This window comes from Patella vulgata, chromosome 5 (genome assembly GCF_932274485.2).
Source record: "Patella vulgata chromosome 5, xgPatVulg1.2, whole genome shotgun sequence".
Classification (NCBI taxonomy): Eukaryota; Metazoa; Mollusca; class Gastropoda; family Patellidae; genus Patella; species Patella vulgata.
Window position 1 is genome coordinate 25877444 of NC_065883.2, and position 15046 is coordinate 25892489.

At 32.3% G+C, this 15046-nt stretch overlaps 1 protein-coding gene across 8 annotated transcripts in view; it reads left to right on the plus strand.

Annotated features, from left to right (window-relative positions):
- The window catches only part of LOC126820881 (estrogen receptor), a 137928-nt gene that overhangs the window by 103282 nt on the left and 19600 nt on the right, over positions 1-15046 (plus strand). For 6 of the 8 annotated variants that reach the window (XM_050549027.2, XM_050549026.2, XM_050549030.2 and 3 more), the window contains 2 exons: positions 11007-11230; positions 14893-15018. In XM_050549027.2, the coding sequence (XP_050404984.1) occupies positions 11007-11230; positions 14893-15018 (350 nt within the window). Of the gene's footprint in view, positions 1-7154; positions 7323-11006; positions 11231-14892; positions 15019-15046 lie in introns of those variants that run through there. The other 2 variants (XM_050549032.1, XM_050549028.2) reach the window with 2 other exon arrangements.

Genomic DNA, 15046 nt, shown 5'->3' on the forward strand with positions numbered 1-15046 from the left:
GAAGTTCTTTATAATGTTCTGGTCACATTTCTAGTCTATCCCCTTTACCGTTTGGATTTGTTACCAGGGTAGTATGTAAAAGTTGTACCACTTTCTCTAAACAAAGTTAATATTTGTCAAGTACATTTTGTTGCTGAGGCTTATACCGGTAGATTGGTCATAACAGCCATTAATATATACCAGATTGATTAAATCCAGTGACATATATTTAGATCAATTTTGTTCACAGTTTCCGTAGTTGTGACTAAAGTCAATTTTGTGTGTTAAAGTTTTATTGCAGAGGATGCCACATGTTGTGAAATGGTTAATTCATCATATCTTTGTAAATACTGAATGGAATTGAACTATTTTTGGACTGATATCCCTCTTAACAGATTAAACTTGCACAATACCAGTATTGTAGTTAGCAAGGGATTAACAATCTCTCAAATGATGTTCAGAGATTTTGAATACATTAATTATATTACAAAATACCTGAATAATAATAGCAGGAAGTTTCAAAACTCTGGTCTTAATACCCCATCCATTAGTTGTTAAAATCTTGAAACTGTTCTGAATACTTGAAAATTTTAACATGGTGTTCATTAGATTCCAGTGTCATAGCTAAAGATACACCTTGAACTTTTGGAGCTGTATGAATGAAAACAGTTTTTAGGTTTCTGGATTTCCCCATATAATAATTTTACTTTAACACAAGATTCATAGTCCTGTATTAATTATTGGTGTTGTTTTTGGTATGTCTTGCTAACCATGTAGAAATTTTGATTATGTTGAGATCATTTGACACCTACAAAAGAAATATCCTATCCAAAATTATTATGTGGAATAAGACAATAAAGATGGCAGCATGAAATCAAAAGAAAGTAATGTGAAATTTATATGGCCATAACTTGGTTAGGATTGGTATATTTCAAATGATGTTTGAACCAATATGCCTTTTACTTAACTTTTAGTAAGACACCTTTTAAAGTAATTATAAACACAAAAGAAAAGACAAACTGGATACACAGGACAATGAAGTGATTAAAAACTTTTTAAAGAGAATATAACGCCCAACTACACTATCCCTTCAGCACAAGAAGTGGTGTCCCGCCACACTACAGTCTATGGTACATGTATATCACAAAAAAAGCAAAAATATACATAACATAAAAATACATATAACCAAGCCAAAAAACCAAAAGCATAATCCATAAACCAAGCCAAGTTGTTACAAACTAGAAACTGTAAGCAACTAATAGAGACAATTATCACCTAGAACAAACTAATTGCGGAAAAGATCAGTTATTATAAATGTAGACATACAGCCAATGAACATCAAACCCAAACAGAGGTGTCTAAAGCACCAGATTGCCTCCAGGCAGGTGATTTACGTTTATGTTTAGCTGGAACTGTTTTTGTGAAATATCATGAGGAAATATTAGAAATTAGAATCAGGTTGAAAAATTTAATCATTGGAGTTGTCAGTAATAGAAATATCAGGATCAGAAATACCTGGAATAGCCCTCTTAGTCTTATTAAAAAGAGAATCATCTGGTGAAATACGTATTTGTTTTTGGGATGTCATTTTTTTACCTTCATGTAAGTCGATGTGGAGCAAAAGACTTTTACTCCGAAAATTATAGTTCCTATATCTTGAGAAGACCTTAACAAATCACATAGGAACAATCATTCTTGTGAGTTTGAGATGAGAATATCAGAAATAATAACATGCGCTGAAGAAACGACAGGAGAAAATGGAAGTATAGCTTATAAACGTGGAGCAGGAATTGGTTTACTAGAAGAAGTTACAAGAGGTAGAAAATTTCTCAGAAGAACCATCTTTTTGTACAATGTTCACAACGGAAATATCAGGATGTGAAATAACAATATTTAAACAGTCATTTTCCCAATTCTCTGGCTGCTAACTTAGTTTTCCCTCCGATCCGAACATTACAAACCAAAACAATATCACCAACCTAAAGATTTTACATGAGATTTTACATCGTAACGAATCATATGTATCCGTTGAGCATTCTTAATCTTTTACAAAGTCAATCTGTTGACAGTTTGAAAGTTATTTTGAAGATCAGTAACAAACTGGGTATAAAATTTGTTTAAAGATATGCATAAATAGGTTGGGTAACCCCAACTTTGTGGTGGGGAGGGGGGCTGAAAATTTAGCTCACAATTTTCAAAATATCACCACCCCCTACTTTAAAGGCTTTTTTCCTTCATGAAATGAAATCATGATTTAAAACAAGATACATGTTGCCAGGGACGTAACTAGCTCAGAGCAACGAAGGGGGCGGGAAGTGTTCTCAGGGGGTGCTGTAATATTGTCAGACTATGTATATTTATTGTTTTTATGGTTGACAATTTTTTCGCGGAGGGGGGGGGGGTCTTGGTTACGGGCACATGCATGTAGATCACATTAAACATATCTTTTCTGTATAAACCCAGTAATTTTCCTTTAATAAACACATGGGCTTGTTATTGAATTATAAATTTTGAAATATTTTAACAACTGGCTTATATTCTCTGTTTCTATGTGTACCATATTACATATATTTCTGCTTGCTGAACATACCATATCGTTCACGAGGTTGTGACTTTTGAAATCAAAAACCCAACATATTTGAACATACTATATGTATGGCTTAAACAGGCATTATGTAAGCGCTAAATCTGCCTATTGCAGGTCTTTCCTTGGGCCTTAAATGTTATATAAATTATTAACTAAACATTTATTAACATGAGAAGACCATGACCAACTCTCGATGCCATCGGATGGCTCTGATTTTAAGTAGATTATAACGGTTCAGCTATTCAATGATATAATTTAAAAATGGAGAAGCGAGGCTAAGAATCGAATGACCAGTACGGTGATCAATGCACACATCTTTTCAAAAATGTAACCATTGTTAAATTCCCTCAAAATAATGTAATTTGAATGACATTTTTAATATATTCATTTTGCATTATCTTTTTTTGAAATATTATAGCGAGAACGGCCAGTTCTTTATCTAAATTTTACATAATGACCCTTTAATTAATTATTTACATGCACCCACATTGATCATGTTTCGAATGTACTGACATCAACCCTGTCTGTCGGTTCATTCTTAATATTCATGATCCAATCATAAAAATTAAGACAAAGAACAATGACTTACTTCAAGCCTATTATGTATATTATAGTGGCAAAAGCTATTTTCCGATCCGCATAAAATTTATTATCTTTAAGGCCTATCAAATATCAGCATGTATTGTCTTAGATGATTTGTAGAATCCTTTAATGATCCAACAGCTGAAGTTTTCATCAGTTCTTTGCTGATTTGATTTAATTTTTTTCTGTTTAAATTATGATAGGCTTCCCGGTATAACAAAATATTTTTGAAAAAAAGCAACCTGATGATTTGGACCAGATATTGCAGGATGAAGACAATATAGAACAGCAACAGATTATGTGTGTATGTAGATTTACACTATAGAGCCTTATATTTAAACTACTGGAGGAGCCGGCATATTTAAACCAACACGTTCAGACTGGCAAAATAAACCATTTTTTGAGAAAACCTTCTTGGAGATGGTAGAGAACTGGTTGTTTTAAACTGGTTTATTTGCCCCACCTTTGCATTCAGACCACAAAGTTAAAAGGTTTTTTAAATTTAGCGTCTGATTGGGCTATTAGATTTATGATGATGCATTTACTCTGTCAGTATGAAATATTTTCCTATATTTTAATACATGCTGCATTTACTCTGTCAGTATGAAATATTTTCCTATATTTTAATACATGCTGCATTTCTTAGTGAATCTATCGCATATTGTCTGATAATGACCTACATGTAAATACAGTAGAAAACATTAGTTTAAATCATTGTAATGGTTCCTTTGAGAAACAATCATTCCATTGTTTTCTTCTTGAATCAAGAAATGAGTGGTGATTTTATCGGGGTTTTTTTTCACCTTACATTTCTAAATGACGAGCTACATGTTAAAAGAACATTCTGAACTCAAAACTGTTGTCTATTACTAAACCATTTTGATAAAACAAATTTTTGAATCAATCAATTCTAATGAAGTTTATGCTTTCAAACATATTTGATTGGTATTAGGAGGATAAGGTTGAGGCCATGTTCTGAATAACACCTTTCAGTCCTTATTCTTGTTTAAAGATAATGAAAAGTTTAAATCTCAAATGATGTTCAAATAAATCTAATATTTATGTAGAGCCTTGTATCTCTGTCACAATTCTCTGGTTCCGATATTACCAGTACAATACCACAAATTTCTTTGTATATAGAGAGAGACATACCCTGTGTTTGTTAACTTTACCTTAGGGTTTAAAACACTCTGAACAGTATCTTATCTTCAGTTTAGGGCTTGTGGTCATGTACGACTAAATGCAAATTGGATTATGAAGACTTTCTGATTAGTTAGGGATACAAATATAAAAGAATTGATCAAGTGACTAGACAGTTTTCAATAAATTATATAAAAATAATATGTCTGTTGGCTAGAGGTTATAACTTGTATGGTCTCATCAAAAATGAAAAATAGAAAATATGTTCCTAAGTAAGTTCCTAGTTAATCCAAATGCTAGACAGAAATGGCTTTTAAATTGAATATTCAGTATGCTATTTTCTAATATGAAAATCTCTGTCTAGGTATATATAATAGTCAACAAATCGAAAATATTTACATTTAATGAAATTACAAACTTTTTTTCGTGGTTCTGTCACTTCAGTCTTCCAAAGACTGATGTAATTTTCTCCCAAACAAGAAATAAAGTCTGGGTGTTTAGCATGTTGAGTGATCGTCTAGCCATGTAAACTTAAGAGAACACTCATAAACCAATATTAGATTTTACAACTGGTATTTCGTCTTATAGAATTGGACAGTATAAAGACAGTAATTATCGTACAACACATGAAGTATGTCTTGTCTTCTTACTTTCCACAAATTTATACCACTAATCTTTAATTTTCCTGCGTTATCATTAGTTTGTCTGTCTAGTCGTTTATTAATTGCAAATGGTTACTATTTTAGCATACTAATTCCATAATTAAATTTGTGCTTATCAATATAGATAGTCCATATTTAAAATTTAAAGACCAATAGGTTACATCTCTACTGTAGGGATATTTTCATATGTCCACATTTTATTTGTGGGCACTCTACAGGTCACAGTTTTTAGCCAAATTTGATGAAACTTGAAATACATGTAGGTCTATATCCCAGAGATCTTGGTCCTAAAATTAATATGCACCATTCTAACAGCACATTCAACATGGTGGAATTATGTATTAATTAAGATTAGATTAATAAAAACCCCACTTAGTTTTAGAATTATCAATAAGGTGATTTCTGTGTAGAGAGAACTGTATTAATATAAGTACATACAGATAGCGTACTAATGTCTTTCAATTTCTATAAATGCTGTAAAGTTAATTTGATGCTATATTGTGCACCGTTTTTGCCATTCATTCACATTGTTGGATTAATCTTCCTTTAATTTTTAAAAATCAATTTCAAATTTTAGCCCCTTTTCAATTTAATAATGTACATACAGAGTATAATTTATAAGGAATATAGAAGAAAGAAAATAATTCTTTTAAGATTTGGTTGTATGTGAGTGGCATGTAATACTGGTTGTTGAGTGGGATTTTACTGTATACATGTACTTACATGTACACCTATAAGATATTTTAACACAACTTTTATAGACTATTGAATTAAAACCAAAACATTGCATGTTGAAAAAGTATAGGGAAATTCAAACTAAACAGGCTTTACCTTATTGGATACATTGATTGTATTATGGAAGACATTTTTAAATGGGAAATCCCTGGGCCCTTATTCACGAAAACTTAACTGAGATAAAATCCAAATTTTAGTAATTTGATTGGATAATATTAGATTGATTTTAGTGCTTAGCCAATCAAAATTGAGGTATCTACTAAAATTTGGATTTTATCTTAAGTTAAAATTTCTTGAATCAGGGCCCTGATTTCCTATGATGCCATAAATAAAAGTTTAAAATTGCAAATCAAACTCCATAATTTGAAGAAATGGCCTATTTACGCTGTCTGAATGTTTCAAACTAAAATATTGAACCAATCAGGTACGATCATTGGATTTGGTTAACAGGGTTACATTACTTATTTATGGAATTTCTTTCATTTGTATAAGTAACCTGATAAATGTGACTATTTGAGAATTTTGACCAACATCACATGGGAACTGAAAGTTTTGATTTTTGCAAAAAAAATCAAAGTCTGAGATAGTTGAAGAGAATTAGGATAAATATTTCTAAGAGACTTTCATACAAATTTTACCAGTAACATATGAGGGCTGGCTGAAAAATTCTAAGCCTGTCTGTGAAAGACCTGTACAAAGTCAATGGTTTCCTTTATTTTTCTACATAGGCCACTTCGTACTGTAAAAACTTTTGCCAAAGGCCTGGATGCCGGTCAGGAAGAAATTTTCTTCCGCCCCCCCTAAACAGTTGTTCACAGGTGACGTGACGTCATCATTACTAGTAAAATGGCAACCAGTTTGTTTGAACCCAATTGATCTATCCTTTTCAAGCTTAGAACTTTTCAGCCAGCTCTTGTATATCTAAAACTTTTCCTTTAACCACTTTTTTTGTAACATATTATATAATGTGATTTTTAAGAAATTCTATCTTGGTATATTCTCTTTGGGATGTCCGTATATTTCATTGAAAATTTTAATGTAAAAGTTCACTTTTCAAACTATTGTGAAATGTAATTATGAATAGAACATTTTTGCAGATTCAAATCCTTTTTCCTTTTTAATCAGCATAATATAGTCTTTATAACATATTCCAGATTATATGTGCATAAACCTTTATTATACACAATTTGCAGCCATTTATATTTGAATCACGTGATCTAATAATGTAACCGCGCTTATATATATTTAATTGTGCATGCGCTTAAGTTCCATCATCATTGTTTATTCTTCTAGCCTTTTAATATGGTATATTATATTTTTTATTTCATACAATATATTTTTTGTTGTTTTATGAAAAGTATTTGAAAGGACAGCCAGCCATTGAGACGGGTGTGCATATAATCGCATGACCTTATTTTAAAGATAATAGTCAGTCACTTAAGTAGTATAATGTAGCAACCACGTGACTGCACTTAAGTTATAAGCAATGGCTGCACTCTTTACATAGATTAGGATGTAAAACAGCAATGGGATGTTAAAACGGGGACACCTTGTGTTCATAAAGATATAAATTTTGTTAGCTAACCTGTAGACATGTGTATGTAGGCTAGCTGAATGAGTGAATTGATTGAGAGCGGGTAAGTGTGTTATAGCAGTTGGTAGCCATGTTACAACATGGAGTCTATATTAAACAGCATATAGTTCACACTGCTTCTAGGTTAACACAATGCATGTCGGCCATAGCAGAACAGATTACAAAATAGATATGTTCATTTTCAATCTTTCTATGATGTAATCGTAGCTATATGTATCAATTGCTCTATTTAATAGAACATTTTTGATATTTTTTCATTCAGCGAGTTTTAGTCGTATAAGAAATTGCGTATTTTGATTTTAGTGCATTGTAGCTCTAGACTCCCGCCATTTTCTTTTCTTGGTTGCAGTAGTTATATAATATCAGCCTAGAATTGAAATAACCTTGACATTGATATTCTGTCTGGCATACTATTGATAGTACATCTATTGGATCAGTTTGTCAGACACATTAGTTGTAACTAGAATAATTTAGTTAGCTCTGTTACCATCAAAATATAAGTTATTATTTGTAATAAGCTTGGAAGAAAGATGGTGATTGATAGATACATGCTGTAGAATGAAGTAATGATTACCACATGTAAGAATGGGCTGTGTGTAGTTTTCAATTAGTTAATACACATCTTGCTGCTATCTAATCCATTGCTCAGTCAAGGTAAAATATTTTAAATTCTTTTAATTGAAGTCTAATAGGGTAATCAGTACTCACAGTGTATTCTTTCTATTTAATTGTAGTCTAATAGGGTACTTAGTGCTCAACCATTTTCATTTAATATTCTGTTTAATAGTAGTCTAATAGGGTACTCGGTACTCAAAGCATTTCATATTTTATTTAATAATTATCCATGTCATTAGACCGGTGGGTGCAGAAAAATAGGACATTGGCATATTTCATTTCATTTCTAATTAATTAATTGTAGTTCGGACTTCATAGTGCTTTCTATTCTTTCCATTTCATTGTAGTTTGATAGTGTTGTCAGTGCTTCATATTCTTTCCATTTAATTGTGTTTTGATAGGGTTGTCAGTACTTCAATATTCTTTCCATTTAATTGTGTTTTGATAGGGTTGTCAGTACTTCATAGTGCTTCATATTCTTTCCATTTAATTGTATTTTGATAGGGTTGTCAGTACTTCATAGTGCTTCATATTCTTTCCATTTAATTGTAGTTTGATAGGGTTGTCAGTACTTTATAGTGCTTCATGTTTGCTCTATATAACTTAAATTTGATATGGTACTTCATAGTGCTTCATTTTATTTCCATTTAATTGTAGTTTGATAGTGTTGTCAGTACTTCATATTCTTTCTGTTTGATTGTAGTTTGATGTCAGTACTTACATGTACAGTGATTGTAGTTTGATAATGTTGTCAGTGCTTCATAGTGCTTCATATTCTTTCTATATAATTGCCGTTTGATTGGATTGTGAATACTTCATAGTGCTTCATATTCTTTCTATATAATTGCCGTTTGATAGGATTGTGAATACTTCATAGTGCTTCATATTGTTTCTATATAATTGCATTTTGATAGGGTTGTCAGTGTTTCATAGTGCTTCATATTCTTTCTGTATAATTGCAGTTTAATACGGTTGTCAGTACTTCATAGTGCTGCATATTCTTTCTGTTTGATGGTGTTGTCAGTACTTCATAGTGCTTCGTATTGTTTCCATTTAATTGTAGTTTTATAGGGTGGTCAATACTTCATAGTGCTTCATATTCTTAGGATATAATTGGGTACTACTCAGTGCTCATAGCATTGTATTCCATATTCTTTTTGTTTTTAGTTTGATATGGTAGTCAGGTCTTTTTTTTTTACTTGAGAGTAATTATTATTTAATGGAGTTAGTTAAAGGACCTAAGTCCGTAACTCAAAATCCTCCAAAATCTTCGACATCGAAAACACGAATTATTGGTCAATTTAAATCAACATTGATGATGTAAACTTACCGGGAAAAGATGAGCTTCTGATATCTGATATTTAAGATGAAATAATTTTTTTAACATTGGTACACAAATCGTGTACCATAATGCGCTTCAGCCCCTGTTGTAATGAGAGACCTGAGGGACGAGGCTAGACACATTGCACCAAATCAAATGGAGTTATGTAGACTAGAATAACTAGACGCTAGAAATTTGCACTCGATTGAGATTGCTGACTTATTTCGCCGAACATAACTGATTTGAAATTGGAGTAAAAACGGAAACCATTAAATGTAAATCAGTTTATATACATTCACATTACAGTATTATATGCGTTGCGACCCACTTTTGTGAATTTCTAGGTCCCAAATGTTAGCGATTTAGCTCCTTTAACCAAGATGTCTAAAGTAAATATTATTGTATGTTTTGTTTATTTTGTGCTTAAATTGTCACAAATTCAGGGATCATGGTGGCTAAGTGGGTAAGATGCTGGCTCGCTAGCCTGGAAGTCGGGTGTTCGATCCCTGCACTGGCCGAGAAAGTCCATCCAGATTTTCTGGCGTGGTTCCCCCTTGTCAGTGATGCAGGACAGAGGGCCTGACAAGGACAGCTGTCTAATCATTCGAATGGGACAAAAAAAACAAGTTCCCATGTACTCATTGGCGAGCACGTAAAATATCCCTTGACAGTTGAAATTCAATATAAAAGTAGGCCGTAGTGCTGCTGTTCGGGCAAAATTTCCCTCATAGCACACTGTATGGCGTATGCGCCCATCTTCATTAGCCCAGTTCGGAGGAGAACAGTAGGACATTAAACCCCATTTCATTTCATTTGTCACAAATTCATAGAATCATAGCAGGATGAAAAATGTACACAGAGATTGATTGTTTCAAATATTTCAATTGCACCTACATGTATAATATCCCTCAAAGATTGGTCAGCAGTATTCCCCATACTCTTCTGTATATTTGCAACTGGTTTTTTGAAAATGATTTTTTAATGTGTAGGTATATTGAATTTCAACTTTTGTAACAGATGCACTGGGTAACTTTGATAAGTATTTCAACATTTTAAGGTTTAATTAGAGATTCATTAAGTGTATCCTTCTTTAAGAGAGGAAGAACAAGTTCAACACGTACTGAGACCCTTGATGTCATACTTTTAAAGAAAAGCAACTATCGCATTCAAAGAAATGTTACATTCATAGTTACATTCACAGATCTTCTATACAAAAATCACATTCACTTTTCTCTACAATAAACATATAATCCTTATAAGACATATAGAAATAGATTTCACAAATTAAAACACTTATGTGGATATACTACTTCTGAATATATATATATTGATAAATTCAGACAGAATATATCCGTATTAGTGTTTTCAAAAAGATATAAACATACTCAAAAAATAATTATACTACTGCATAAATAAAGCTATTTTCAAATTACATCATACCTTCACAAATATAATGTTCATTATTTATTTTGAACAAGTTTACATTAACAAAAGATAATATCCATCAGTATCACTGTTTGTTTTTTTTTTAAGGTAGATATCTCGTCATATTCGTTTACACTTTTACAGATTTGGATCCATGACAATGCAATTTTAATTTTAAAAAAATAACGTAATACACAGTACATTATAGAGATAGCGTTAACATTCATTTATTTTATTTTGTCAGGATTGAAATTTTCTCATTTATTTTCAGATATTGATATTGTGTAATCTATATGAGATATATTATGTATATATAGATATTTGATTGTGCAATATGTAATATTGTGAATATATTTTATATTGCAGGGAAACGGTGGAGAATAAATCCCCTGTAGAAGATGCACGGATGGTATCCCCAGGCATTTGTATGACCACACATCATTCTATGATGGTTAATAACATCCACATACAAGCCCCCACATCTACTACACATGATGGGCGTGGTCGAGAAACTAAGTTTATCCCCCCCATTGAACCACAAAGTGCTATGTTACTAGAACCACAATTAAAGAGACAAAATACACCACCAGGTAATATAATTTTTATTTTTTATACACCAGTTCATATGTTTTAAATAATGTAGGTGGTTGGGCTATTTTTTTTTAAATTTAATCGCATAACACATTAATTTTAGCAATTACTTGTGAATGCTCTTACACCAAAAGTTATCATCCGATTGATTTAAAATTGATATATATATATATGTTTAGATTAGTGAGATGAAGAAGCCTATTTAATTTCAATAATTTGCGTTAATTTCTTCTAGAGTTATGGCCATTGTTTCACTTTTTTGCACCTTGAAAAAACTCTAATATCAAAAGTTATCTGCCGCACTGTATGAAATTTATATGCGTCATTTAAATTATTAAGAAGAAGAATCATGTTGAATTTCAACAATTTCCGTTAATTACCTCTAGAGTTATGGGCCTTGTTTCACTTTAGATGTGCCGTTTGAATTAGTGATAAGAAGAATCCTATTGAATTTCAGCAATTTCCGTTTATTATGTCTAAAGTTATGGCCCTTATTTCACTTTGTTAAACCTTGTGAACGCTCCAATGCCAACAGTTATCATCCGATCTGTATGAAATTTATATGGGTCATTTAGATTAGTGAAAAGTGGAGGCTATTGAATTTCAGCCATTTACAACAATTACTTCTAGAGTTATGGCCCTTGTTTCAATTTGTTCAACCTTGTTAATCCTCGATTGATGAAAGTTATCATCCGGTATGTATGAAATTTACAGAGGTCGATTGAATTTCAACAATTTCCGTCAATTACTTCTAGTGTAACATTCGACTGACAAAATGTTATCATCCAATCTGTATGCATTATCTAAATTAATAAAATGAAAAAGCGTGTCAGATTTGAAAATTTGTTTCAGTTTGTAGAACCTTGTGAACCCTCAAACGAAAAAAATAATAATCTGATCAGTATGAAATTGTCTTGTAAATACCCACAATTACCTACAAAAGAATAAATATGCAACAAACCTTGTTGACCGCTCGAACGATTTAGCTGCTGTGGGCGTATGTTCCATTGTCTGGCAACCTACCTTTGAACTTTCATGGTACCAACGTAAACTAACCTAAGGAAACTAAGTGTTTCTGTCTGTTGATTGCCTCTTGGCAGTGGTTCAGGATGGAGGGCCTGACAAGGACAGCTGTTGAGTCATTCGGATTGGACTAAAAAATGAGGTCCTGTGTGCACATAAAAGATCCCTTGGCAGTTGGAAGCCAATATAAGAGTAGGCCATAGCGCCACCTTTTGGGACATACAAGGCTGTCAAGTAACATCATATTCTATTGGCTGATTAAAGCCTTCCATCCTATTAAAACAAGCCTTACATTAGCATTCAATGTCAGAACGAAAACGAGGGTCGATATTTTTGGTGAATATGGTAGCATCAGAATTATCATGGAAATGCTGATAGCTCGAACAAATGCAGTTTAAAAATAAACAAAAACTGAAAGTAGTTTATTGATCTCAGTATATAGGAGAGCGATTAGCTAATTTGCGGGAATCTTTAATGACAGCCCCGAAGATAAGTCAAAATCAACAGGAGCGAAAGCACACCTTAAAAGGAATGACAAGATGAAGACAATTCTGCCTGTATATCAACAAAGTCTTCACAATTCGCGTTAATTATTTCATCTAAACATGACCACAATGTAAGATGTTCATATGTTAATGAAGTAATGTCTGAAAAACTTTTTCATTCAAACTCCTGACTTAATGAAAAAAATTGCAGGAGCTACCAAGCACATTGTTAATGTCACATCTTAGATTCTATTAATACTGTACCACACCCATCTACATTGACTATTGAGATTGTAAATATTTCAATCTCAAATTGTAGGTTTACTTGATGTTTTCCCGTCTAGAGCTAATGAAAACAGAAGATATAAAAAAAACCTTTATAATGAAATTATGTAGAAGTGAGATTCTTCAGTAATAAATACACACCAGAATTATCCTTGAAACTATTTAATTCTGGAAAACATTAAAGATACATTATGGGAGATTATGCTAAAAATCTCAGTCAAATTGATCCACCCTGAACCAAGTATTTAGCGATTGAATTTTGGGCCTAGCCTCGATCATCATTACTAAAGTCGGTACGATAAAAAACATAGTCTTGATTATCCATTTTTTAATTTAATGAGAAGCAGCAGACCGGGTTCTAATCCAGTAAATATCGCAGGCTAGTGATGCCATCGAGAGTTGATTATGATCTGGATAAGTTAATTAATGTCTAATTAATAATTTAGATAACATTTCAGGCCTAAAGAAAGACCTGCATTTGGCAGATTTAGCTCTTGCATAATGTATGTTTAAGTATCATAGTCATAGAGAATAAAATGTCCCACTAGCATAAACCCTGTTTACCTTACAAATTTTAAGCGTACCAGGCACGGCACAATAATTTTCTTTTTTTGTTGGTGGTGTTAACAGGTCAAACAGAAGCATGTCGTACTGAGTACCGTGCCAATTTGACCCAATGAAGTCAGGCGGTTTTGGCTCGGTTAAATTTTTAAAATGGTATCCGGTCTGAGAACAGTTCTCAATACGGATTGGTGCGCATACGCCAAATGAACCATGACCTTTTTCCCCGGCAAAATTTTACGGTTTTGTCATCAGTTCTGTTAAAATGGTTGCCCAAACTCAATCGACCGCCATAATTGTTTTTATCTAAGTAATTTGCATAGGTACTGAAATTAACTTTTCTGTGAAGAGTTCCACATTTGGCGTGCCTGGCACAGTTCCTGGCACAGTTATCACGGCCAAGTGTAGACAGGACCATAGGGACTGTTCTGGAAAATACATTAATATACAATTAAACACTATATATAGTAATTAAAATTATTAATTTGTCAGCATGAACAAAATTAAACATCATTATAACTATACAAATCCTGGTAAAAAAAAACATGCCATGATGATAAATCTTGAATTTGGTTTGTATGTTTTTAAAAATTAATTGAAGTTTATTACTAGGAACTTCAGTAATAGTTTAAAATATTTAGACATGCTGCGTTTACACCAAGAACTGGTATGGCATTAAACGTTTATATGCAATAAAATACATGACTAAAACAAGAAATATGGCACTAAATAAACCTGGATTTGACAAATACACAGTTAGTTCATCGTTGCAAGTGATTCCACATTTAACTAGCCTTGTATATATTCTCAACTTTTAAAGTCATGTATTTTATGCAGTATGTGTAAATGCATTCGGTAACAATCAGGAATCTAGTCAATCCTTTTAGCAGAAAAACTTCCATTTCAGTACCCATACATTTTCTTCTGGCACTATTGTATGTTTATGATTCTGTTGTCAGTTAAAAAGAGAATGAAGTCATGCTTTCTGCGCGTGGCTATTTTAAATCCTTATTGCAGTATAAATGGTTAGTGCTGAATACAGCATACTTGACCGATTTGTCCTTACTAAGGTATAAATAAACACACATTCAATACTTGAATTAAGTTGAATATAATAAATAACAGATTTGAACAGTTTAACAGCCTGGTTTAATATAATATACAATTGCATCCTGCTGTAGCATATGCACAAAACTATTAATCCCTGGGCTGCTCTCAACTGGCTTACAATTTGATCAAGCTTTACTGCATATATTATTGATATTTTAGATAACATTAAAATTAATGAGTAAATTTTATATTTACAGGAAGTAGCACACCGTCTAAAGTTTGTCAAGTCTGTAATGATAATGCATCTGGCTTTCATTATGGCGTTTGGTCATGTGAAGGATGTAAAGCATTCTTTAAAAGAAGTATACAAGGTAGGATCCAAGGTAGAAATTTACAATTATTTTTGGGGTT